Raw genomic sequence first — 27,568 nt, 5'->3', positions numbered from 1 at the left:
AAATGAGCTCGCTTTGGGCCATGACCAACGGCCCTGAAGGGAGCAAAGCATATGTGCCCCAGTCCCGGCCTCTTTTGGTACTAGGACCCTGAACACTAGAAGCGTGGCTAGTGAGAAAGCATAGAAATTGCAGTGGAGCTCAGTCGAGAGCACAGTTGAGGCCAGGGTTTATTGTTTTCCGGGGAGGGGTTGTCGTCAGGCGGGGGTCTGGGGTGGGGAGACTTGTTAACGTGAGAGGGTAGGTGGGCAGACGTATGTTTCCACAGTAGTGTGTTAGGATCTGAGTGGTGAGCCCAGCGAATTCCTCCCTACCCGCCATTGTGTGCTGAACTTGGAAGCCCGGCAGTGACTCTCTAGTGGGCAAGGCTGGAAGGCCAAATGCCCCCGAATCCTTTGCCTCCAGAGCCCTTTGGTCCAGGGCCAGATCGGAAGTGGGTGGGAGGCTTCGTCAAGGGGAATTCCCCGAGAAAAGGGTCCATGGTTGGATGATGGGTGTCGGAGTCCGCCCGCTCCCAGACGCCTCAGTCAATGAGGAGCTTGCAGGAGTGGGGGTGGGGCTGTGGGTGAGCCATCCAAGGACCGAGAGGACAGGATGGGGGGGGAGCCTTCTGAGGGAAGGAGGCGTCGTGGTGCAGCTGCAGGTAGGCGATAGAAACTCTCGGGGGCCTTGTTTGCAGAGATCCGAGGGCTGGTTCTGCGCACGGGGGAGGCGCGAGTCCGTCTCCCTTCAACGCCTTAGCCGGAGGGCCAGGTTGTCGGCCCAGCGTCGCCGGTGCGAATGCCCTTCGGGGACCCTCTGTCCCTGAGGGGCCGTCGCTGGCGGTTGGGCCCCCTCCGCGGGGTGACTTGGCTCCTGGGTCAGCAGGGCTGGCGCCCGGCCAGAAAGTCGCCCTGAGTTGGAAGGTGCTGAGGGGAGTGGGCTGGGCTTCAGAATCTGGGGAACACCTGCTACGTGAATGCAGTGCTGCAGTGTCTGAGCCACACGCCGCCCCTGGCCAGCTGGATGGTGTCCCAGCAGCACCCCTCCCTCTGTCCCGCCCGCACCTCCTGCACGCTCTGTGCCATGCGAGCTCACGTGAGCCGAGCCCTCCTTCACCCGGGAGAGGTCATCCGGCCCCGCAAGGACCGGCTGGCGGCCTTCCACAGACACCAGCAGGAAGACGCCCATGAGTTTCTGATGTTCACTGTGAATGCCATGCAGCAAGGCTGCTTGAGCGCATCCCAGGCGTCGGGCCATCCCTCCGAGGACACCACCCTCATCCGTCAGATCTTCGGGGGGACTTGGCGGTCTCAGATCCAGGGTCTCCACTGCCTCGGGGTTTCGGACATGTTCAAGCATTGTCTGGACATCGGCCTGGATATCACGGTGGCTCAGAGTGTGGAGCAAGCTCTGAGAGAGCTGGTGAAGCCCGAGAAGCTGGACGCTGAAAATGCCTATGACTGTGGCGTTTGTCTCCGGAAGGCGCCTGCCACCAAGAGGTTGACTTTGCACAGCAGCCCCCAGGTCCTGGTGCTGGTGCTGAAGCGGTTCGCACAGGGGATCAGGGCCAAGAGGGCTCGGGAAGTGCGCTATCCCCAGCGCCTCGACGTGCAGCCCTACACGTCAGAGCAGAAGGCAGGGCCACTGGACTACGTATTCTATGCCGAGCTGTTGCACTCCGGGTGGAGTGCTGAGCGAGGACACTACTTTTGTTACGTCCGAGCGGGCAACGGCCAGTGGTATAAGATGGACGATGCCAAGGTGAGCGCCTGTGACGAGACTGCTGCCCTGAGCCAGAGTGCCTACGTCTTCTTCTACACCCGGGAGGGTGCGTTGGGAAGGGGCGCTGGGGGAGGGCCAGCGGCCCCCCCCTTGGGGCGGACCCCACAGAGCCCGGGGAGCCTGCCGGAGACGCCAGCGGCAGAGCTCCTGGGTCGGAAGGGTCCCCGGGGCCACAGAGGTCGAAGGAATCAGCTTAGAGCAGTGGAGACGCCTCCAAGAACACAAGCGAGCGAAGCCTGCCTTCGACCTCCGCAAGGTCCAGTCTGCCCTGCCTGCCGGCGCAGTCGTGATTCACCAGTCCACACACGGAGGAGGGAGGAACGGAAAGCTGCCCGCACAGGAGCACGAGCGGCTGGACCGTCCAAGCACCGACACCCCTCCTCTGGGGCTGACGAACCTCGGCAATGGCCCTTGTGCCAGCGGAAGGGCCAGAGCGACCAAGAGGAAGAACAGGAAGGCGCGGCCATGTCTGGGGCTGTGGCGGTAGGCCGGCTGTGACGCACGTGCGTGCAGACGCCCACGCCCCCTCAGTGGCACGCACCGTGTGACGCACCACGAGGTCCTCTGGACGGTGTCCGTGATGCAGCCTCCTGGCAAAAGTCGGGGCCTGGAGTGGGCCCGGGGCCTCGGGGTTCGCTTGGAACGTGTTCGTGCCCGAGCGCCTGAGCTCTGGAGGGCTGGCTCTGCTGGGAAGGTAGTGGAGAGGATGGGGTGCGTGACCGGGCCTGAGCACGGCCCGAGGGCTTCCCGCTTCTGCGCGGGAGGGAGAGTCCTCCCTGGATGGGGCGTGTGCGGGTTTGCCTTTCTTTCCCCTTCGCCATTCACGGGCCGCACCCCTGGCTTCTGGTGAGGGACGCGGGCTGGAGACGCCTCACGGAAGGCTCACGGCCAGCCGAGCAAGGAGACGAGCTCCTGAGCCCTTCGGGGGGCAGGCAGGAGCGGGTGCAGGACCGTGCATCGTCCCCTTCCGGCCGGTCAGACTCTCGAAATTGCCCCAAACCTCGAGCAGGGTCTGGGGAGAAGATGGGCAACCAGGCTTTATGGGTGGATGTCCCTGGGAGGCCAAGTGCTCCTTGGGACAGGGTCCGGCAGGAAGGAGGCGGGGATCCTTTCCTCACCTGCAGGACGCTCATCCGAAAAGATCGCTGGGGCTCCGTTTCCGGTGCAAGGAGTATGCTGGAGAACCTCCAAGTGCCAAACCTCCTTGGTTTTATCTGCTCTTCCGTCCTTGGGTGTCCACATTCCTCCCTCTCCTTATTTTTAGTTCCAGTTCTTTGGCTCCTTTTGATACCCTGCTCACGTTTCACTGTCTACCTATTTCCCTTCTCAGGCATTTGGGAACCCGGTCTCAGGGGAAAAGGGGCGATGACCATTCTGACTTCTTCAGGCTGTGCAGGGGCATCGTGGGGCTCTGGGTTCCCTTTGCGTTTTCTCTGCCAGGGTGCATTTACGGAGGGAGATGAGAGTCCATGGAATGATAAGGTGGCTTGTTTCAGCAGTGTCTGGGTGTTGGCCAGGGAATATTCTTGTCAACCTATCACTTGGAGATTTGTTGTATTCTAGGAGAAACAAACTTAACAAGACATTTAAAGATACATGGCCCAACGATTAAGAGAAGTAGAAAAGTTCCTGAGGAGCTAGCCAGGAGAACCAGGACTAGACATTGGTTTGTGACATTAGCGGTTCTCTAGGTATCAAAAGATGCAAGAAGTTAGGCTCATAAAAATACCTGAAAACATCTGACTCTCTGAAGTCCGGTTCTTCTGGGTTTTTCCCAGAGCACAGAGTGCCTTATTTCTGATCTCCACTGTGAACTCCTTTCAAGGGGTGTTGAAGGTCAGCAGCTTGTAGTGGTCATGATGTAATCTTTGTAGAGACAGCTGGCAAGTGCTAACTTCCAGTCAGCAGGGTCCCTTCATAGCCACATATTTGACCATGCTTTGGGGGCATTTCATGGCCCTTGTGTCCCGGGTGTATCGAAGATTCCATTGACAGGCCACTCTGCGCTGTGCCTAGACCAGACCTTGCAAGTAGCAAAAGTCTCTGGGCCATACCTGTCTCACTAACCTCTTGGTCCAGGAGAATATTCCCTCTTGTTGCTTCTTCCCATATCTAGAGTTACATTATTACAATCACTGATCTCATATGGAACTGCATATCAGCATTTATCATGTCAGTCACACATTTAATAACGTAAGAAACAATCTTGTGAAACAAGCGTCATAGAAAATAACATAGCTAGCAGTTATTAGTAAGGTCACAAGCAAGAATTTAAGTCAAGAGCTTTCATTAGGTAGAGCCCAGTATAGCCCAGGTCATCTGACTTAGTTAAATGATTATAGCCAGATGTTAATCTCCTGGTTGTACATCATGGAGCATCTGACCTTCACCCAAAGATTGGTTACAGAGATAAGCTTTAGAAACAAACTTAGAGTGTCCTTTTTAATAACTTAATTAATTAAACCTTCTTGCAATATAACATAACAACAAGGAACTATCTCAGAAGTGGGTCGTAGTAGACACAGACCTTAACTAACAAAACTAGAACTTAATATTATGTAAAATATAATTTTTTTTTTTCATTGTGAGGGCATTAACCCTGTAGCCAGGGAAGGCTTTAACCCATCAAATAAAAATGAGGTTTTTCAGGGAGCCGGGAAAATCCAAGCAGCCATCTTGGATTTCCCATAGCCCTGACTCTCTGATTTACAGCTACTGTTCATGCATTTTTAATTCCCCGATTTAGGAGTAGACTGTTGCTATGTTTTAAGAATATCAGAATAGCTAAAGTCTAACAGTAAGGTGTTATTTTTTTTTGTGGAAGCTGAATGAGCTTTTGCATGTACCATAATCTTTAAATAATGCTTACTTTCCCAAAGTAACAAAAGATTTTAAAAACAAATTTAAATCACTTAAAGGCAAATAAATTCATAATCTGTTATTGAAAGACTCACTCTAAGAAAACTTTGTTCTCTTAATATAGAGAGTAGACTAAATTCCAGTCTGGTACCAGCTTACCAGATAACAAACAAAATGTGTTTATCGGTTAACCTTAGAAGTCTTTTCCATAAATCTTGAAGTAGCAGGATTGTTGCAAAGGCATCAGAGTGAAACCATAGAAGACATGTTTAAAATCGGATTAAATTGCAATTGACAAAGTAGCCTGGTCATTGCTGTGATAGGTAACACTTTAATATGATAACTAGAATTATAACTGACAACATTTTGCTAGGACATATCAGATTTTCACGAATTTCACATAATTTCTAGGATATCTATATTAGTGACATCAACCACACAATATAACCTGAGAAGATTCATCACTCCTCCAACAATACTTCCCATGTAATTTACCATGTCAAATGAACTCAGGTAGTTTACTATCTCTCTTTGGGATGTCTCAGGGACTCTCTGAAGCATCCCAAAGTTAGCTAGAAGTCAAATGATGTAAGAAGTGTTTTCAACAAATGTCAAAAAGGGTTATGACAGTCAGATAAGATCATATAAGTCACTATGAAACAATAGTTACTCACTTAGGCAAAGTTAACAAAAGATTTCAAAGGTGAACATAGAACAGATCACTTCAGAGATAAAGAAACTTAAAATCCATTATCAAAGGTAGTTCAACATCTCAGGAAAACTTGTATTTATGCACAAAACTCGTCCCTTGGGGTCCACCTCCCATAGAACCTTCTTATCACGTTCTGCACCCATTACTTTGTTCTCCCATCCTGAAACAGGCACCTGTAAGTCAGACCTACTTCCTTTTCCCTTCATAAAATGCAATCTCATTCCTCACACCTTCTTTACTGAAAACACACATCCTACTTTCCTTAAGCAACCAAGAACTGACCTTTATATTAGCATTCTATAGACTGGTGAACATAAATGCCAGTGATAATTTCTAAAAAATATTCCAGAGAACATCTCAGAATGGCATCAAACATTATTCATTAATATTGCAAAATCTCTAATTTCTCTGAAAGAGGCAGTTGGTGTTTAGTAATGAATGTTTCAGAATCTTATTTTATTTGGAAATGACCTAGCTATTCAACAAACTTCTGCCACTTAGTTTAGCACACCCCTAGAAAATCAAGTTACCCCAATCTGGAGAGACTATTTTAGACAGACATTCCTAAAGTATAAGTATTCTTAATAGTGTATCCAAAAGCTCATATCTCATTTACATTTTTAGGAGTCCCCCCCCTCCCCCCGTAGAGGCACTTTCCTTGTTGACAAACTTGTAACAGATATGACAATATAACAATATTTAACTTATGATAAACCTAGGCATGATGAAAATATTATGCTTAATGTTAATGACTCTAAGACATGTCTGTATTAGATTAGCAAAGAAACATTAATACTAGATATTTAATATCGACTATTTCCCAGTTCACGTGAATCTGATATTCATTTAGGTTAATATCGCTTGTATTTAGAATTGTCTGATTTGTAAGTGCTTACTTTTCTTTAGGCCAAAAAAATTAGAACTCATTTACAATTTCAGCAATATTATAAAACACACACACACACACACACACACACACACACACACACACACTGAAACATACATAAATCCAGACAGACAGTCATGGATCTCACCGTTTTCCACTTGATATTTAAAATGTCTCTTTGACACCCCCCTTTTTTTATGAAGTTCTAATTTGCCCAAGGCTGAGGTCTCAGCCAAAGTGGGCTGTGTATTTCAGGGACATAGAAAGGGTTAACTTCAAGATTTCCCCTAGGCCTGCTCTTTAACAAGCTAGTTGTTTTTAATTGCATATGCAAAAAGAACTGGTTTTGCAGTTTCCAAGAAAAAATAATTTCACTTTAACCAGTATTCTCCAGAGTCTAAAGAATATCATGGCTTTCCTGTGTCAAAAAGTCACCTTTCCTTTCTGTAGTCATAGTTTCATACCTAAATTATAGACCAAATAGTGCCCAAATTGACTCTGATATCAGGGGCAGATCAGCTGATAAAAATCTTGGATTGTCCCTCTGGTGGGAAGGGAGGTCTTTGTCCCTTCAGAAGAATCTGAAGGGTTAAGGGAACTTGCAGGAGTCAGGAAGCTTGGTCCTTCCCCTCCCTGAAAAGCTGGAGTAGTTAGAAGGGAATTCTTTAGGATGTTCAGGAGTGGGGGAAACTTGGTTCCCTCCCCACCTGAGAGACAAGTGCAGTTAGAAGGGGATCTTTAGAAGGTTGGGAGGGTTTTTGATCCTTCAGGCTTTTGAATATAGAAGAAAGACCTGGATGAAAGGGCACCTCAGAATCTTTTCCTAGAGATCACGTGGGTATGAAAGTTCAAGTAGGGGTTGCCTAGGAAATCTGATGGAGAGAGACAGAGGGGGACAGGAGACAGGGAGCAACAGGAAGACATGCGGCAGGAGTCCCTGAAATCAGGATTCTGATGGAGGGCCATGAAGGACTGAACGTAAGGAAATTCTGAGTCCTTTCCCTGCTTTTGGCAAAAGCTAGTGTGCCATTCAGAGGCCATTTTGTTTGGGTCCCCCAGTTTGTATTGGGGCCAGGTCATTTGCAGGGTCAACATTTTCCAGTTTCTGAGAATGTAGCCAAGGGGTGAGTCTGAGAGAGGCTCCCGGAATGTACCAGAGTCCACTCTTAGCCTACCTGCCGTAGAAAGGGGATACTGAGAGTCACCGGCTGACAGAAATGCGTCCGTTTTGTCCCAGTGATCTCTCCGTGCGACTAAAGGCACAAAAATGGCCGACTGTCCAAACAGCTGCGACCGACAGTGAGAAGTGACCCCTGAGAAGCCTGAGGCTAAGGCACCAAGTGACCCGGGCAAAGACAGACAGATTCCATATTTTTCACAAGTGCACGGAGAACATTCTCCAAAATCGACCACATGTTGGGCCAGAAAATAAGTCTACTATAAATAGACTCAAATCATACAAAGGAACTTTTTCCTGTCACAATCATGAAACTAAAAATTAGTAGTAGAAGGAAAAGTGGGAAAATCCACAAATATGTGAAGATTAAACACACTCTTAAATAACCAGTAGGCTGAGAAACAATAAAAAAGGAACTTAGAAAATACCTGGAGACAAATAAAAATGCAAACAGAACATACCAAAATGTATGGAATTCTGCAAAAACATCACCAACAATGAAGTGTATAACTGTTAACTCATACGTTGAAAAGGAAGCTCAAATAAGCAACCTATCTTTACACCTAAGGAGAAAAGGGAGATCAAACCAAACCCAAAGCTAGAAGAAGGAATGAAAATAGTAAAGATTAGCTCTCAGATAAAGATAGAGAAGAGGAAAACTGAAGAAATCATTTTAAACAAGTTACTTCAAACAGGTTAACAAAAGTGACAAATCTTTATCTCTATTGACTAAGAAAAAATACAACTAAAATCAGAAGCAAAAGAGGAAATACAACTGCTGATATGACAAAATATAATAACAAGGGCGTACTCTGAACAGCTGAATGCTATACAATTGGATAACCTAGATGAAATTCTGTTATTTAAGCCTCAGTCTGTGGTATTTTATTCTGGCAACCCTAGCAAGCTAGCATAGCTTTATCCTCTTTCTTGCAAATAAAACTTATGAAAATAATGCCAAAACGTGTAAAGTATATAAAGTATCTGGAAGGAGGAAAAAAGAAAAGGACTCACTACCTAGGGTGTTGAGAAAAATCTCTTTTCCTTTGTTTCTTACCACAGCTAAAACAAAAACGCCAAAACCGCCATAAAAGACTTATGGATAGACATTTTAGAGAAGCCAAATAATAGTCGCAGTAAAACAAATCAGAAATTCATTCAGATGGCAAAAACAGTAAAACAGTATAGTAAAATAAAAATAGTAAAATGCATTTATTCTTTGCATGTTTTAAAAAATTCAATTTACTGAAAATTCCAAAGAGAAAGAGATTATAATACAGATACATGATTCAAGATACTGAAAATATGCTTTGCATTAATTTATGCCTCCTATCATTTAGTCTGTTTGTCCAGGGCCCTCTGCCCTCCACAAGGAGTATTTTGTTTCTTAGGGGTCCTTCTAGAGTGCCTTACAAGCAAATATGAAAATATATTTCTCCTTCATGCCCTAATTAAAAACACAAAGAGTGGTATATTAAGCATGGTGTTTTGTTACATGTTGCTTTTATTTTTTGACAATACCTTGGAAATTGTCCTCTATCAGGACGTAATTTCCTGCACAACAGTGCACTGAATGGATGATGTACTATTATAATACACTTTGCCCACCCACATTGGGATGAACACTGATATTCAATAATCTATTTATATTACAAACAATGCTGTGATGTATAACTTTGACATGTGTTATTCTGCTGCTAGCAAATGTGTAGGATATATTTCTGAAGGATTTGTAACCTGGAGTATTTGTAACAGAGAGAACATTTGATAAGATATTATCAGTAAGATCCTTCTGAGCCAGCGATGAGTCTTTCTCTTTAAACTGCAACTTCTCTACCACGCCACTCCCCCACCTGTGTTTAAAACTGTTTTCCAATGTTTTCTAACCTTCAGAAACCCTCTATAATCTTACCTTTCATCAGCACTGCCCTTTATTCTCAGTGCAGTTACAACCTCACCTGGTACATCCCTGTTGTCTCCACTTTTCTCTGTGCCCATCATTGCTCAGCTCACTCCTTTAGAGCTGGAGCCAACGAGGCCAGATAACTCCCTGAGTGTAGAGAAATGGGTCATGGGTGATCTGAACCAGGGAGCCTGGAGCCCAGGAGAGAGGGAGGGTCCCTAAGGGATGTAACTGGGGAGAGGGAAAGGTATAAGGGGTTTGAGCCATGGTAGTTATTCAGGTGAAGATTCTACAGAGCCCAGACATGGGAGCAGGAGTCTTGGTTGGAGATACATACTTGGGAATTTGTACCCAAATATCACAGCTGAAACGGGAGGCGGGGACTCCAAAGGGAAGATCCTGTGAGTGAGTCTGCTGTGAATCTGCTGCGAGTACCAGGGAGAGACACACGGGGACAGGATGCAGCAGAGAGGCAGGAAGACAGCAGCAAGCATTCAGAAAGGAAGGAGAGAGCGTCATGGCAACAAGGACGCATCATAGAAGCATGTGGCACAGAGGGTGGAGGCAAATGGAAAAGGGGATTAGAAGTCATTAATAAATCCTGGCAAGTTGCTCCATGAGAGGCTAAGGGCACAGAGTCAGACCATAGGATACAATGAAAGGCAGATAAAAATCGGTAGGTAAAACCCATTCATGTTCAAATCGAGATTTGGTTAAAATGCTCTTTTAAGGAACATAGAAATACAATCTCAGATGGGAGGACGTTGAAGTTTAGGTGATGGCTGGCAGAATGATTCCCTGCCTAAAAAGAAATCCCAACAGCAACAATTCTGTGCAGAGGCCAGCAGAGAGCCCATGACATCGGTGGACAGAGGTGATAGGAGACACGTGGACAGGCTGGCGACTGGAGATCTTTAGGGAAGAGGGAGTTCTTGCAGACTACACGTGCCAGCATGCAGGTAACATCCAGGGTGCTATTTTGGTCTTAGGAATTACTTAACCTGAAAAAAAAAAAAAACAACTGAATTTGAAATTGGCACCATATAAAGTGCAATGGCTCCGATGGTAAAGAATCTGCCTGCAATGCAGGAGGCACGGGTTTGATCCCTGGATTGGAAAGATCCCCTGGAGAAGGGAATGGCTATCCACTGTAGTATTCTCTCCTGGAGAAGCCCATGGACAGAGGAGCCTGGCAGGCTACAGTCCATGGGAAAGCACGATAGGGATAATCCCAGCAATGTGGGGAGGTGTGCTGTGTGCTGGGTAGTTACCCTTCACCAGGACAAAGCCTGCTGGCTTTGGATCAACCCCCCTTTTCTCTGAACTTTTCTTGTATTTTAGTGTCTTTCTCTTTTATAATTTAAAAGTCCCATTCCTTAAACTCTCCATGCAGTTTTCCTGGTGGCTTTCTCCCATGGAAGTAGGATTTCTAGGCATGGGTTCTATGTATCCTTTCTACATAAGCTTCATGAAAAGCCCAACTTTTTTTTTTTTTTTTTGAAGCAACAGTTCTGCATACTGTTTGGTTCTTACTGGGCAAGACTACAAAAATTGCTCTTCAGTCTCCTGAGTTTAAAATAGGCTCTCTGGTACCATGAAGGTCCCTGCTGACCTCAGATCCTGTGATCTTGCTGGTGCCTTGACTACTGCATACCCTCTGTCTGACTGCCAGGGCCCTTTGTCATCCATCTGTGTGGGCACGGGACATCTAACGTGCTACATTTATGTGAGAAGCATTTGGAGCAGGGTCAAATCCCGGGATCACAGACTGCCAGCGCTGAGCTAGGCTCTGACACCCCCCCGCCCCGCCCCGTCACCGCGTGTGCGCTCACTCATGTCAATGGGGCCTCCGTGTGTCTTCACCCTCCAAGTTGGTGTCCATCTCAGGGCCTTTGTACTTGCTCTTCCCTCTGCCTAGAATGTCGTTGTCCTAGAGCTTAAAATGGCTGCTGTTTTCTGCTCATCTGGATGGAAGCTCAGATACTAACCTTTCAGATGTGCACTCTTGGACCACCCCATCTAATGCTGGTGCTTCCCCATTACCATCCCATGCGATCCTGATCTTTTCTGTCGCTGTTGTTGTTGGTTAGTCGCTAAGTCATGTCTGACTCTTGTGACCCCCTGGACTGCAGCCCGCCAGGCTCCTCTGTCCATGGGATTTCCCAGGCAGGAACACTGGAGTGGGTTGCCATTTTCTTCTCCAGGGGATCTTCCTGACCCAGAGATTCAACCCATGTCTCCTGCTTGGCAGGTGGATTCTTTACCACTGAGTCATCTGGAAAGCTCAGTTTTTTTCTTTACAATGCTAATCAAAATTTTTTCCACAATTAAAATTTTATTTATAAGAGTCTGTGTACTCCAGCAAGCCACATGAGGGTAGGGCCCCGATCTGTCGCGTTTATTAATGTGCCTCCATTGGTTACAATTCTCAGTTGATAAGTATTTATTGAGCAATGAATGGAAGAACCTTAAAGTCCCTTTAATTCAAATCCATTGATTAGAAATGAGACGTGAGCTGCCAAGTGTCACACAGGTGGTCACCTCCAGCCAATCCATAGACAGTGAACTGCACACTTTAGAGCGAAATGAACTGCTAGCGACTGAGAAAGAAGGTGGACACTGCGATTCAGGGGGAAAAAAAATTCTCCACAATATAAACTGTGGGAAAATTTAGTGTGACTTATTAGACCAACAGATCTTATGAAAACAGGAGTAAAAATTGCCTCAGTGACTTGATATATCTGAAGGATTCAAACTCAGACTCCTAAGACCTTACCCAGAATTTGTTGGCATAAAGTTCTTCTGGGGAGGGGGTGGGGGTGGAAGCCATCTTAGTGTATCTCCTGATATTTCACTTTCTTTTAACATGTTCATGAGCAAAACAAAGCATATGAAGCAAAAGACCTTCAAGCCTGTGTGGTTAGGCTATTTTAAATTATTGATTCAAAAGTATAATTTTCTCTTAAAATGAAATGTGATTTCTGTTTCCAAATATAAGAGGGACAGTGTCTGGACTTTCTCACCTACTACTGGTAATTAGAAAGCTGAACAAAATACATGAAATGAACCCTGAGTCAGAATGCTTGGCCAGAGACAACCTGGAAACTAGCCCTATCACCATAAAACCTGAGACTGCAAGTCACATGGCAGAGAAGTGCCCTTGGGTTTCCTTACCCTGCTGCTCTCCTCCTGGGTGCCCCTTTCCCAACAAAGTCTCTTGCTTTGTCAGCATGTGGGAGCCCACTCTAGGGCCCTGGAAAGGGTTCCTCTTCCTGCAACAATCAGAGGAACAGCGTCTAGACTTCCTCACCTACCACTGGTAATTAGAAAGCTCAACAAAATATGAAACAAATTCTCAGACCCTGAACAGCAGGCAGTGTCCCTAGCATTCCAGGACTAGGTTCCTTGAGTGAAGGTGAACATACATATCAACCTGATGACTCTCCAGCTCTCTGCCTTCAGGCAGTTTTCACGCTGCAGCTGAAGGTAGAGGAACCCATAAACATTCCTGCAAAAATATGAATTGAGAACACTGGTGAGTTGGGAGGCCAGGGAGGCTATAATCTGTGTGGCAGGGCATCAAAGAGGAGGGGGCTGCTCAGACGGAAAGTTCCACAACTGCCTAATGATCCTTTTGAGTCTTTATTGAATATCAAATCTGAGGACACACAGGTGAAATTCCATAATGAATAAAAACACAAAAACATAAAACACTGGTCTCACAAGCAAAAGAGGAAACAATCCCTTCTATATTAAATATTTTTCAAAATATGGCAGTTAAATGAAGGCTAGTGAGCAGTACACACATACATAAATGGGTATATTTCTAGAAAGCAATTTTTTAAAGATGTCAATAAACCTCTGGTCATTCCACTTTTAGAATTCTACTAAAAACAAGTGGAAAAAGTAATATAGGAATATGTTTTGCATACAAAAGGCATTCAAATAGCTTTAGTATTCTTTTTTAATTTTTTTAATTGGCGGAAATTGTTTTTACCATTTTGTGTTGGTTTCTGCCATACAACAATGCAAATTAGCCATAATTATTTATGTATATGTATATATTTGTATATCACTTGCTTCTTGAGCCTCCATCCCCTCTTTGAATAGCTTTAGTTTTAGGATGGAAAAGGTATAAAGGGCCCTGTGTTTAGTGTCTAAAAAGTAAGGAAATTGTTAGTGTCACACATGTTTCTGACTCAATATTATGCTTCCATTATCAAGGTGTTTATGAAGGTTTTTAAATACAGATCAGTAAGTGCATTTAGCAGCTACTATTTGCATTGCAAGAGGTCAGCCAGCACCACTTGCATTAGGCTGAGGCACAGGGTACGCATAGGAGTGGCAGCAAAACAGGAAGGCATGTCCTGCTCAGAGCTTGTGATGTAGGGAAGCTGGGGGCAGGCTTTCGGGAAGAGAGGCGCCCGTGGGGTTGCTTAGAGGAACATATTCCCGCCCATTTGTTTCTAACTGGAAAGCATAGATGGGGAAACAGTCACCGACCAAGACCTTGCCTTGGGGCCTATTGCTACAGAGTTTGGGGGTCTGGATTTCCAGAATGGTTGCTGCGGGGTAGGGGGCAGGGCCTTGTGGGTTGTAGAGAGAGTTTCCTCTGCTTTTAAACAAATATTTAGACATGCTGAAACTCCTCTTTGGTCAGCTTTATCTAATCAGCTAGCTATTCTGTGGGTAAACTTTATCATTAATTACAGACAACGGTAAGAACTACAGTAACGTCGAGTAACAATGAAAATAGTAACTTTCACTAGTATAGATTTCACTATTTTTCATCTACTAAAATTCACCCTACATGAAAATTTAAAGCTGCAAGCTGTCTTGCCATCTGGTTGACCTTTCGGCGGTGATCGCGAGGTTACAACCACACAGTGTGAACGCCACCGGAGCAAATCCGGATCGCAGGGCGCAGAAGGCACAGCACCTCCACTCTGCACTCGTTCCCTCCGAGTTCACCGCAGGTTGCATTTCTCTCTCCCGAGCGTCCTCCCGTCCACGCGTGTTCAGAGGCTCTTCCGGGACTAAAGAGCGCGACAAGCCCGCGTCTCCCCGTGACCCTCACCGGACGGCCCCAGCCGTTTTCTGCTTCTCAAATATTTGGCCCCTCTGACCGCTGAGCCCGTGCAGGACGAGTCGCTCCATGGGCAGCCTCCCTGTTCGCCCGCGACGTTCCGTGTTGGCACCCGCGGCGAACGGACCCGTGTGTGTGGTCAACACAAACGACGAGTCCGCAAGGGGAACAGAAGGGACCACAGGAGCTCCCGCGAAGACGCAGTCCGGCCTCACGATCGCAGAGCTTGGTGACACGACAACGGCCGTCGTTGAGCAGCTCCACGCCGCCCGTCCCTGGTGCAAGCCTGGGCCCCAAGGCGGCAAGGACGCGCGGCCGGGATACCTGAGCCCGGGACCGCGGTGCCGCCTGAAAGGTGGAGACGCAGGCCAGCGCCGCCTTGTTCCGTGCTTTCCCACTACGTGGGAGGACGAAGGGATCCAGGGAAGGCCGGCGGGAACCCAGCGCCATCCGCGGACGGAGACACGGCCACGCCCAGGCGAGACCGGAAAAACGGAAACGTCAAACGAGGACACAGCGCCGGGCACGGTCACTCTCTTCTGCACGCGAGCGGTAGCCCAGGCGGGCCCCGCAGGCGGAGAAAACGTCCGGACCGCCCTCCAGCTTCCGTGCACACGGCCCGGCCTCGCCGCGCAAACCTGGACGTTCAAGTCCAACGGGAGGAAGACGCGTCCATGCACGGGAGACGGAGCCCCGGCGCGCCCGCCAACGAGACCTCGGAGCTTGAACGGCCCGGGCTGGCCCCAGCCGCGGAGACTGCGGAGGGAAGACGAACGCCCCTAACGGTGACCCAAGAGCCAGACCGCCCAGCTATAGGAGCTACGGCGCGGAAGGCCCGCGCCATGCAGAATTCGGGAAGAGCACATGCAGCATCAAGACGGCCCCGCGGATGGAGGGGCTCGCTGGTCGACCCGAACCAGCAGGAACCCAAACCTCAGAACCACGACGGCAGGCTGCTGCTCACAGACCTGCAGATCCAATCTTCAGCAAGATCAGGGTATGCCCAGGCCTCCGCGCCACTGGGGTTATCGCCGCCACTGCAGCCTCTCTACTGGCTGAATCGCAGCCCTTGTGAAGATCGCCGAAAGGAAGAGACGCTCTGAAAGCGGACGCCGGGGGCGCCCGACAACCGGGCCGAGCGTCTACGGGACAGGTCGCCGTCGCCGGCAGGCCGCAGCAGTGCCGGCCGCCCGAACGCCCGAGCTCGTCACGGGGGCCTCTGCCTTGGAGGGGGCTCCCCGCTCGGGACAGCGCGACGCGGCGACGGGGAGCGGCTCCGGCAGCAGACGAGGGCGGGCGGAGAGCGGGAGGCTGCGGCGGAGAGGCCCTCCCCGCGAGATTGCAGGGCCGCAGGTCACCCTGGATAAGGGAGATTCTGCAGGGGGCTGGGCTGTGGGAACTGTAAGCTAAAACAATGAAAGTAAAACCGAAAGAAAGCACGGAAGACATTTTATACTGTAATTTCAGAGTTGAGATGTTACTAAAGTATAAAAAACCAAGGCTCAGAAGCCACGAGGAAGCCACTGAAAACCTGACCACGTAATTGGTCTTCACAATTTAATTGGTCTTTACCAAGCAAAGTCAGATGACAAGAAATGCGTGTGTGGGAACATTTGTGCAACTGCATTATATTAAGAATGTTGATATCATCATTACTTAATAACAGAATATTTAGAAAACATAGCAAGGGAGCAGTTAAGTAAATTTTCAGTGCATTCCCATAACACAAGACTATCAATTTGTTTGTTGGTTTATTGCTGTTTTTTAAATGAGTTAGATCTATAGGTATTGACTTGGAAAGATATCGATGGCAAACTGTTAAATGAAAACAAAGCTTTAGCGCTCCCAGTGGCGCATATCTTTAAAGAATGAAGTGGAAAAGTAAAGAGAATAGCTAAAGCCATTTTAAAAAGCAAGAATCAAGTCTTCCCTATAGCCTGGTGTCTGGACAGAAACATAAGTGTGCCAGAAACAAAGATGGGCAACACTATGTGCTTTTCTGCTCCCTCCTACTACAGTCTTGGGACAGGTAGCTGGGATCCCAGCCCCTCAACCTCTCAGCTCCACTAACACCCACAGCCACTGCAGGCAATCAGAACTCCGACTCTGCAGGCCTGGGATCCCCGTGTCCACAGTCTCTTCCTTCACATCAGGCGCCTCGAGCCATTCACTTGGTTTGCCCAATCATCCATGCCCAGAGCTGCTGGCTCTAACATACACCTGTGTAGTCCTTCTCTCCATAAGCTTTGAGCTGATATCCCAAGGGAAAACCATTCCCCTCACAAAACAGGTATGAACCACGGGGACAACTGGAAGTTTGCACCTGGACCCATTATGCAAACTCTGTGTGAACACAACTCCCAAAGACACAAGAGCAACAGAGGCAACTGTGTTGCTGGCATGGCCATTGCTTACGTGAAGCATCCAGGCTCACTTATGTGGCAGAAAGAAATATGAAGTACACACGCACGCACACGCGCGCACACACACACGTACAGAGAGGCACACACATACCCCAGGAGCTAATCTGTACTCCTGCTAGGGCTGGCAATGGTGGGAGCAGAAAAGAGATCACTGTTGCTACTTCTCGGGTCCTGTGCGCTGACAGACCCTGGTGGTTTTACTGATTTCACCGTGGGGGTGTGCGGGCTTGGAGCTCCCTAGTCTGCAGTTTGCTGTCCAGCGCCCTGCGCTTTATTCAATCCACTCTGCCCCTTCTCCTCAATACACAGTCACCACTGAGAAATAAGAATCTGCACACATTGCATTCAAGTTTCAAGTCTGAACAAAGTTTAAGAACACAGAGAGAAACTGAGTTACTGTGAAGAAGTTAGGAAATTTTATTTATCTTTTTTGTAGCTATGCAAATGTTCAAATATAGTCTATAAAAGCTTAATAATTTTAAAAATTAGGAAAATGAAATGATTCCTCACTACTCTTTCTTGCCCATCACCTACCTCTGCCCCAGCTTCTGTCACACGGGGCTCACCTGATGACACGCCTGTTCTCCTGGTTTGGAAACTTCTCTCACACTCATCACTATCATCTATGTTCACTATACACCTGAGGCAGTTGTAGCCATGGTAAATCAGGGGGGTTTTCTCCAGTGAGCCTCAGGGTTGTATTCTTTTTTCTTTTAATAGAAACCTCTTGCATCTGGTCTCTAAAGTCACAACCTTTACAGATGCTGTAACAAGTGGGTGAGAATGACAGAAAGAGGCTGTTTCCATATCAGTCCCTGAGCTGCCACATGCCCAACAGAGTGGTGGATGTTACTCGCGTTAGTATTTCCTGGGTGGTGTTAGAAGATGCAGGGCAAAAGGAGAAACCAGACAATTTGGCAAGACACAGATCAAACCAGGAATGAGAGCAAGTCTCTCTCATTGTTTCAATGTCAAGAACTCAGCCACCACCGTCCTCCTTTGCATTCTCATGCAGGATGGTTGAAACACTGACCAGATAAAGCTGAGGAGATAGAAAGCAATCATGAGATCCAAGCCTGTAAAGCACTGCTAGATACTCCAGGCATGAATCCCCCTGATCACCTGGATGCAACTGCCTGCAGTCATCTTGAATCCCCCCCTGCCCCAGGCCGTGTGGGAATCAGGGAACTTTGGAGCATTCACCTTAGTTCTGTCATCCATGGCCTCAGGTATGTGGTCAACCCACTCTGAACCTTTTTAATGGTGGGTGAAGCAATCTAAGGGGTCGTGTCTTGGTGGAAGGTCAGGCACTCTGGTCACACCAATAAGCTCATAAACCCCTTGCACAGGAAAGAAGCAGAAGTACGTACATCATAAGTCCCCTGGTGGGTATCACAGTCCCACAGGGCCGACACACTCATCAAATACAGAGGAAGTTTAATTTGGGGTGAAATCTAGTGGACACCTTCAGAGACATTTATGAAATACTACATGGATTTCTGTCCTAAATATTATTGGCAGAAACATTCATTTCATAATTTTTGTATTGTTGATGGTCATTTAGTCACTAAGTCATGTCCAGCTCTTGTGAGACCATGGAATGTAGCCCACCAGGCCCTTCTGTCCATGGGATTCTCCAGGCAAGAATACTGGTCAGTTGACATTTCCTGCTCTGGGGGGGTCTTCCTCACCCAGGAATTGAACCCAGGTCTCCTGGATTGAAGTCAGATTCTTTACCAACTGAGCTGTGAGGGAAGTACCAATTTTTGCATAGGAAAGTATTTGTCTTTAAGGAAGAAAAATTAAACTAATTACATTCTTCACTGAATAAATTTGTGTGCCCACTCAAAACATATTCTGACATTCAGTTGATGCTCTCCAGCTTCTAAACAGATAAGAAATACAATCTTTTTTGTTTTTTCATTTCACCCGCCCATCTCCAGGTTTTCCGTTTTCCCAGAAGGCTGTGCTTCCTCTGAGTACAAGTCGCACCTGCTCGCTTCTCTCCGTAAGAGACTCAGGCCTCAAGGGTAAGTCCAGCCCTTGAAATAAACACCTCAGATGATCTAGTGGCCCCGGGAGAATGAGAAGCTGCCCCTAATGTGGTGAGAAACCTTGGGTTCCCTCTCCAAGTAATCTCCTGCCAAGCCTCCCTCCCCTCAGGGTTATTGTCCTAAATGATGTCTGCAGGCAGCAGCTGATGTGAAAGAGAAGAGGGTGCCCAGAGGGCCAGCACTGTCCCATTCTGTCCCCCGGCAGCTCTAATTCTGGATCTGGCTTCTTTCTTTCTTTGTTTGTTTCACCATGGGAGCTCTTTCCAGCCATCCTAGGACTTCCTTTACAATAGTTCTTGAAAGATCCCCCAACCACCATTGCCCTCAATTGCCACTGCTATACTTCCCTTCTGAAACCAAATTCAGTTCTTTCCAAAAGATTGAGTCCAGGGACTTCCCCGGAGGTGCAGTGGTTAAGAATCCACCTGCCCACACAGGGGACACAGGTTTGATCTCTGGTCTGGGAAGATCCCACTTGCCAAAGAGCAAGGGATCTTGTGCGCCCCAACTACTGAAGTGTGCACACCCTGAAGCAGGTGCTCCACAGCAAGGGAAGCCCCCCCAGTGAGAAGCCCAAGCACCGCAGTGAAGAGGAGCCTCTGCCGGTCACACTACGGAAAGCTGGTTGGCAGCAGTGACGGCCCAGGGCAGCCAAAAGAAATTAATCAATTAGTTGAATTTTAAAAGACTGAGTTCACCTAAAAAAAAAAAAAATTGAATGACATTTCATTTCTCTTTATTTTCATTCCTTTTCTGACATTTTGTACCTGATTCTGTTAGATATGTAGAATGCTTACAAATCTCTAGGTCACAGAAAAGGAGGCGTTTCCAGTTAGTGTTCAGAGTCTCAGGGAACAGGTATGCATCACCTCTGCTGAGGAGTCCAAGGAGATGTGAGGGTAGCAATGAACCAAAACCATCAGCAAACACCAAGAGGAGAGCAGCCCATGGACCCCAGAGCAGCTTCTGCAGGGCTCGCTCAGTGGCAGCAGAGGACCCGTGGGCTGGCTGGGCTTCCTGAGCCCCCATGCTGCTGCTGAAGGGTGCCATCTTTCAGTGATGGTTCAGACTCCCCGTCAGGAAAACCAGGCCTGATCTCAGCATCTCTGACTCAGTAAATACCTTCAGGACCCACCCCAAGTCCACCTTCTCCTCCTCTCTCCCAGGCAGACTGTACTGCATGCGGTGCTGGCTCGGTCACTGACCATCCTGGGTGCTAAGGCCAGGGCTGGCCACATAACTCACTACCCAGGGACTCTCGAGGTCATAAGAACTTATCTACTTCCTCATTTAGGGTGAGGAACAGCAGTGGCTGTGACACGCAGGGCGTCCCAATAAGGCGAAGGGACAGGCAGAGTCAAGGTGAAACGACAGGAGGCTGTCTGTGTGGGAAGATGACAGGGCAGCGTGGCCAGCGCCTCTGTTCGGGGGCAGGCAGATGCCCTTGTCACCAGAAGCAACTGTGAATCAGCCAGGGTCCCAGGGCTGTGACTCACAGCAGGTAATGACTCCAGCTTCTTGGTCCCTGTACCAGGCGGGCACTTGTGAACCTGGAATCGCCAAGGAGAGCCAAGCCAGGTGGAAGGTCAGCCATGGAGCCTGCAGACCTTGACACCCACTGGGCAGAACACACACAGAGAGACGGGCTGACCGGTCACCAACTCTCAATGAGGGGAGACGGCAGGAAGCTTTGGCCTGAGTCTCAGTCCTAGGACCTACCTACAAGGTTCAAGACTGACCTGACCATCACTAGCAGCTTTTTAACAGAAGCCCAGGGTTCCTACTAGACCCAGTTTCTAATGGGCCAAGGTGAAGATGGAAGAAAATGTTAACATCATTCCTTCTTGGATTCATCTGCCAGTTCATCCAATATTTATTGGACATTCTTATCACTAGTGATAAAGAACAAAATCTCTCTTTGAGAAGCTCATCCTCTGCTGGTAATACGGAAAGTAATCAGCACCACATGGCAGCGGAGAGTCCACTCGTTCCGCCCAGGAGGCTCAGGTGCTTCTTTAAAAGTGAGACTTTTTTTACCTGGAGGTGGGAGTCGCTCGTGTGAGGAACAAGAAAGTTTGTGAAAATGAACCTCATTTCCCCTCTCTCCTCTCAGGTGCTCAGACAGCATGGCACCCCGGACTGTTCTTTGAAATCTCCAGGCACCTCCAGGCACAGAGCATTTCCCTTTTCTCTGTGATTCCCCTGAAACTCGCTTTTCTTCCAGGGATATGTAGCTCATTCCTTCACTGGCTTCAGGCCTTTACTTAAATGCTCCCTCCTTGGGGAGAGTTTCCACACCACACGTGGAAAGCAGCAGCTCCATCCTTCTCTGTCCACTGGTCCCGCTCTCTCGCTCTCCCTTATTTCTTGTGTCTCTGACAACCTCTAGGGATGGGGCTGTGGGTGAACAGAGATGTGGGGAGAGGGTAGGGTGGTGTCTTCTCCGCACAGGTTTTGCTGGAAAAGAAGCTGTTTCTCTTCAGAGACAAGGCATGAATATAAACTGCAGGTAAATTGAAATTTAAACTGAAGGTATTAATCAATTGAACATTAAGTGTGAAAGACAAAAAGCATGAAACCTTTTGGAACATACATAACAGAATGCTATTATGATGACTGGGGGATGAAGAACTTTTTAAAAAAGCCAAACAGGCTGGTGAGCAAAAGATGGATAAAAATGACCATGTTACAAGTAACAACAGCTGCTCATCAAAAGACATCACAAAATGAGGAAAATAACAGCTAGGGAGTGGGAGGTGGCACGTTCAACAAGTGTAAAAATCTTTCACCAATAAATATTTTTTAAAAGTTGATGTCAAAAAGATCAACAGGCATCTCATCAAAGGTAAAAGATGGAAGTCCAAAGAACATTTACAATGTGATCAATTTCATTTGTGATAAACTAAATGCTAATTAAAATTGCAACAAAACCCCATCTCATACCTCACAGTTGAGCAAATATTTATGAGTGACTATGAAACGGGTGGCTCAGATGTGGAACAGAAGAAGTTGTCATTCCTCATTAATTGGAATGTCAACTGCCATGACAGCACATCTGGTATGGACAACTATATATCAGTAAAAGTAATTCAATGATGTGCATACGAATGGATGAACCTCAGAAACTTATACCACACACAGAATAAATATTATGTCACAAAAGGATAATCATTTGGATTCTACTTCCATAAAGGGCGAAAACAGGAAGCGCCTCTGTAATCTTTAGGAACTCATATGCATGTGCAAATCTCAAATAAATGTCAGGGAATGTCATAGAATTGAGATACACAGAAAAGTTAGAATTTTTTAAAATGAAAGTGGGTGTTGAGAACCTGAGAATTTGCTTTACTATTATTCTACAAATCATGTACTTAAATTACCTACAAGCCTTTCTTTGTATAATCTATTTCTCAGTAGGATTTGTGCGACACATCAAAATAAATTCCAAGTGGCATTCAATCTAAAATTTGATACCACAAACCTTAAGAATAAAGTATAAATATATATGCAATCTTGAGATGGGGAAGACCTTGATAAACTCTTATGGACTGGGTTGTGTCCCCCCGGTAGATGTGTTAAAGTTCTAACCTGCAAATACTCAGAATGTGGCTGCATCTGCAAACAGTTTTTAAAGAGGTAAATAAACTGAGGCCTTTAAGTTGTGCCCTAATCCAATGTGACTCTTGTCCCTGTACAACAGGGAAATTGATCACAGAAAGAAACCCCAGGGATAGGTGCGCACAGAGGAAGGGGGAAGTGAGGACGCAGAGAAAGCCGTTGTCTGCAAGTCAAGGAGCAAGTCCTCAGGAGAGTCAACCCCAACCACACTATGATCTTGGATGTCCAGCCTCTGGAGCTGTAAGAAAACAAATGTCTGTTGTTCAAGCTTCTGGGGATATGCTATTTTGTCATGGCAGCCCCAGCAAACTAATATATAAGCATTGCATTGAATGCCAAACGACACAGGAAAGTCTTCATGGGTTTTACTACAACATTGCTAAACACTTACATGTCAAAAAATGAAAGGAAAATTACAAACTCAGAAAACTAGAACACGTTTGACAGAAGTCTGACATTACCAATACATAGCTCCTACAAGTGTATAATAAAACAAGTAATCTAGTAAAAAGTTTGGCAAGAGACATAAGCTGAAATGTTCATATAAAGAAATACTAATGCTTGTTAGAAAATAGAATAAAAAACTAACTTCCATTAACAAATTAAGGCTGAGATATTATTTTGTCTTCTATTAAGAGACAAGACACTCATAAAATAATAGCACACACATTTAACAAAGATTGTAGCTATCATCCTTAGCAGATCTAAGTATTCAACATTGCTTCTTGTTTGATCCTTTGACAGTACATACAGATCAAAAAGCTGTAAAAATGATTTATGTTTGGCATGGAAATTTTAAGTCTCACTTCTGGGAATTTATACCAAGTAATTAGGTAAATATTTTGACTATTTTACTTTATAATCTTTACTCTCAACATAAGGATTTCATTAAGCAAAGTATAGCAAATTTCACACTATGGAAATGCTTACATTGGAAAGGAAATAAACCAAAATATGAAGCGAGATCATCTCTGATATGTAGATTTTCTGAATTGTATACAGGTAAATTTAAATGTCATCTTTCATAGTTACCAATATTTTTCAAAGTTTGCTGCAATAAACTATAGATTGCTTTGATAATAATGTGGTGGTGGTTTAGTCCCTAAGTTGTGTCTGACTCTTTGTGAATCCATGGACTGTAGCCCACCAGGCTCCTCTGTCCATGGATTTCCCAGGCAAGAACACTGGAGTGGGTTGCCATTTCCTTCTCCGGGGGATCTTCCTGACCCAGGGATTGAACCCATATCTCCTGCACTGCAGGCAGATTTATTACAGCTGAGCCTCCAGGGAAGCCCAACAAATCTATAAAGTCACTTCAAAAGAAACATGAAAGCAATTGCTGAGGCCCTCTGAGGAGAAGGGGTCGTGGACCTCCCGTTGGTCCGAGGGCCCAGGAACAGGACTCGTCTGCAGTTGAATCTTGGTTGCTCTCACTTGCTCTGTAATCTCGGCTGGGTTTCTAAAAGCACCAAAGTCTGAGTTTTGTCAGCTGCCTCAGAACCTTGTTTCCTGAACTCAAAGGTCTCAGAGTGGGCACAGAGAAAGGCCGCTTCTCACCAACTCCTCCAACCTTGTACAGTGAAAAGTAGATTTTTGAAGTTGAGAGGAATAAGGTCTTTTTGAATCATGGGTGATGTGGAAGTAGAAACAGGCCAGAGAGATGGAAAGAATCCAAAGCAGAACCAGAGTCCAAAGGCTGCTAAGCATGATCACCCTGTGCTGAGTATCACTGATCATTCCCTGGGGTTATTGGGCATTGCTAGCTACACTCACTATACGAAGGCACAGTCACTATGCTAGCTACCCTCACAGAGGTGAAGAAATGATTCACTGGAAAAGACCCTGATGCTGGGAAAGACTGAAGGCAGGAGAAGAAGGGGACGACAGAGGATGAGATGGTTGGATGGCATCACTGACTCAATGGACATGAGTTTGAGTAAACCCTGGGTGTTGGTAATGGACAGGGAGGCCTGGGATGCTGCAATCCATGGGGTAACAGAGAGTTGGACGTGACTGAGCGACTGAACTGAACTGCACTGCCCTCATATTCGTGCCAATACATGTATTATCTCATGTAATTTTCCACACAGCTCTATGATGTCATAGGATTGCCATCTCTACTCTAGAAGTAAAGAAACAGGTGATTGAAGACATTAGGTATCCTGTCTAAAATCATACAAGTATAGGCAGGTGTAGTGATAGGATGTGGATGCTTGTGTACTCAGAGCCAGCTTGTTTCTAAATGCATTCACCCCGAACTACACAAGCACAATTTACTTCGGGTTTGTGGACTGAGAATGACTGGCTTCTTACCTAAGCATTGATAACATATTGTTGTCACTTTCAACTAGGTATCAGAAGAAAGAGAAAGATGCAAAACTAAGTCTACATGGAACACGTTGCAATATCAGGTCATTTTCCCCCTGGTTAATGTTTTCTTCTTTCAGGGGCGATCCCCTCTGGTTCTGGATGCTCATCTTTGCGGGCCGGCGCTCAGCTGGTGGTGACGATGCAGGTGCAAGGCCCCAGGAGCCCCCTTGGGCATCTCCCTCTCAGTTCAGCTGTCTCCAGAGCATCTCCAGATCTAAGTGAGATTCTGAGCACAGCACTCCCAGGTGTTTCCCTGAGGCTCCTCTGCTCGCAGTCCCTTCCTACCCCTGGGGAGGGCCTTTCATTTCTACCCACATCTTCCCTTCCCTCTTTCTCATGAGAGTGGCTTCTGAATTGCTTTTCAGAGGATACATATTATCAAATTACCTTTCCTCATTCTAACTCCCTGATACAAAGAAATTCTTCCTACCAGTAGGGGGGTATGTAAAAAAGATACATTTTTTTAAAGAAAAAATTTTATAGGGCCCATGTATCTTTAAAAAAGATACATTTCCCTTCCTGGATTCATTTCTTATTGTTGGCATAAAAAATGAGCACCAGTTCATTTTCTCATCCATATGAAGAGGTCCAAGATGGATCTCTCTGTGCGGACATGCAGATGTCAGCGGGGCTGGACTCCTTCTGAAGGATCTGGGGCTCACCGCACTGCTCACTCGTGGCCCCGCAGCCACTTCAGTCCTCCTGTGGCTCATGTCCTCACATCTCCTGCACCAACTGTGACCTTCTAACTCCCTCTTTGACTTCTGAGGACCCTTGGGACTACATTGCACCCACACCAGTAACCCAGAAGGGCCTCCCGGGTGTAGAACCTTTCTTTAACCACACCCACACAAGTCCCTTTTGCCATGGGAGTTAATGTAGTCACAGGTTGTGGGGATTGGGACCCGGACGTCTTTTAGGGGGAGAGGAACTGTTGATGACACTATCTTTCTCACAACTTGAAAGAAAATTACTTTAAACAATTGCAAAGTACCTTCACAACAGCTCAGAGTATAATCACCTACTAAAATATGATATACAGATAAGAAAACAATTGGGTCATAATGTGGGTCACAATAAACAACCCTAGAAGAATGCTTTCCTAATTTTTCACCAGCCAGAAACAACAATCAGACTATGTTTGGGTGACATCTGTCAGGGCCGTTTCCTAAATCATGAGGTTGAGGAGGCTGAGTGGGTTCTGCACAGACAAGGCTGAGGCAGGAGAGGTCCCAGGTGAACACAGGCACAGAATCCAAGGGACAGCTAGGCCTCTGTAGGGTTCAGGCAGGAGGAGCCCCAGACATTAGAGCGGGAGCTGGGTGGGCAGGATGTGGCTGTGGCTGTGTCTGTGGGTGCGGGGGTCCCTGTGATGCCGAGTCTTCTTACCACCTATTTGTGCAAGCGCCCCACCCTCTTTAACTCCTAGTGACCCCGTGATGTCCTGATCTATAGCGTCCACTCAACACAAAAGCACAGCGTATTAACAGCAGCGTGGCAGGACTGCAGAGGGCGGCTCGGATCACTGAGATCGAGAAGCACGTGAGAAACAGAGCACCGCCGCTGAGCCCAGAGCCCCGGGAGGCTCCTCCCGCCCCTGCCCTCGGTGATCCCCAGCCCCGGAGCTCCCCGCTCGGGTCCTCTGCTGGGGAGGGCCCGGGCGCCGGCACGTCTGAGCCTTGGGCCCCGCGACCGAGCTCGGGGACAGGCCACGCGCGCCCCTTCTCCCGGTCCTCGGCCCGCAAGTTCCCGCGGCGGCGACCGAGGCCCCAGGTCGGGCCCGGGGAGGCGATCTGGTGGGGGATGCGCGGCCCCGTCGGTGGCCGCGTGCGGGGAGCTTGTGCAGTGTCTGCCCGCGGGGTTGAGCCGGGTCGGTCGGAAGCCCTTAGCCCGGCGGAGGAGCCGCTGTGCCGCCGGTGGGGCCCTGTGTCCGCCGCCTCCCCCGCCCATGGAGGATGGGGACCGCCTCCGGGGCCCGGAGGCCGCCCTGCTCTCTCCTCACCGCCTCCCGGCTCCTCCGGGCACCCCGTCTGCAGCCGGACGGCCGGGGAACACCAGGCAGCTTGAAAAAGCCGTGCGAAAGGGCCCAGATCTGCTGTGAAAGGGCCCAGATCTCCCGCCCTGGGCGGAAGAAATGTTCATTGTAAATGTTTCGTAGAAGGCGTTCTTTCCCCTGCCGAAATAAGACACTTGGTGATTTGAAACGTCACTGTCACCCACACTGTTGGCTGTGAGCCTGAAGGGCAGGTCTCAGCCCCGACCCCCGTTGGGTGCGCGGAGCACAGAACAGCTGCCCGACTAGGCTGGTCATCAGCCGTCAGAGAGTCAGACTCTCCGGGCTGGACTCCAGCTCCGGGGCTGGGGCTGCAAAGGCTGCTTCTGTCCCTCTGGGAGCCTCAGTAGCTACTGATGACTTGCTGGGTGAGGAACTGTGGCCGGCAAGTAACTGCTGCTCAAAACTCGATGGGCGCCCAGCGCACAGCAGGAAAGGGGCTACCGGACAGGACAGCTTCACTCCCTGCTGGAGGCTGGGGACACGAAGATGAGGTTGTTGCAGCAAAAATAGAAATGAAGTGTTCCCTTTCCTGAGAACGAGGAAAGTAAACAGTGAAGAGACTAGAGAAGGGACACGACCAGTCGTCAAAGAGTTAATCACTCCTAGTTGTACTTTAAGTGTTACTGACCTGTAGTGTCTGTTACTAGAAGTCCCCTAATTGT

At 47.5% G+C, this 27,568-nt stretch overlaps 1 protein-coding gene across 1 annotated transcript; it reads left to right on the top strand.

The window, feature by feature from the left end:
- The first annotated feature begins 592 nt into the window (after positions 1-592).
- On the top strand, positions 593-23,563 carry LOC145518980 (ubiquitin carboxyl-terminal hydrolase 17-like protein 6). Its single transcript, XM_081524244.1, is given in 7 exon segments — positions 593-641; positions 740-920; positions 922-2,456; positions 10,138-10,258; positions 17,824-18,037; positions 18,752-18,838; positions 20,397-23,563. Coding segments are annotated over 3 exon segments (1,569 nt in total). The 3' UTR covers positions 2,261-2,456; positions 10,138-10,258; positions 17,824-18,037; positions 18,752-18,838; positions 20,397-23,563.
- Positions 23,564-27,568: the final 4,005 nt, after the last annotated feature.

Source organism: Giraffa tippelskirchi, chromosome 8, assembly GCF_054371585.1.
Source record: "Giraffa tippelskirchi isolate mGirTip1 chromosome 8, T2T-mGirTip1v1.2.pri, whole genome shotgun sequence".
Lineage (NCBI taxonomy): Eukaryota > Metazoa > Chordata > Mammalia > Artiodactyla > Giraffidae > Giraffa > Giraffa tippelskirchi.
The sequence above is the reverse complement of the archived record's forward strand: the minus strand, read 5'-3'. Positions and strand labels throughout refer to the sequence as shown.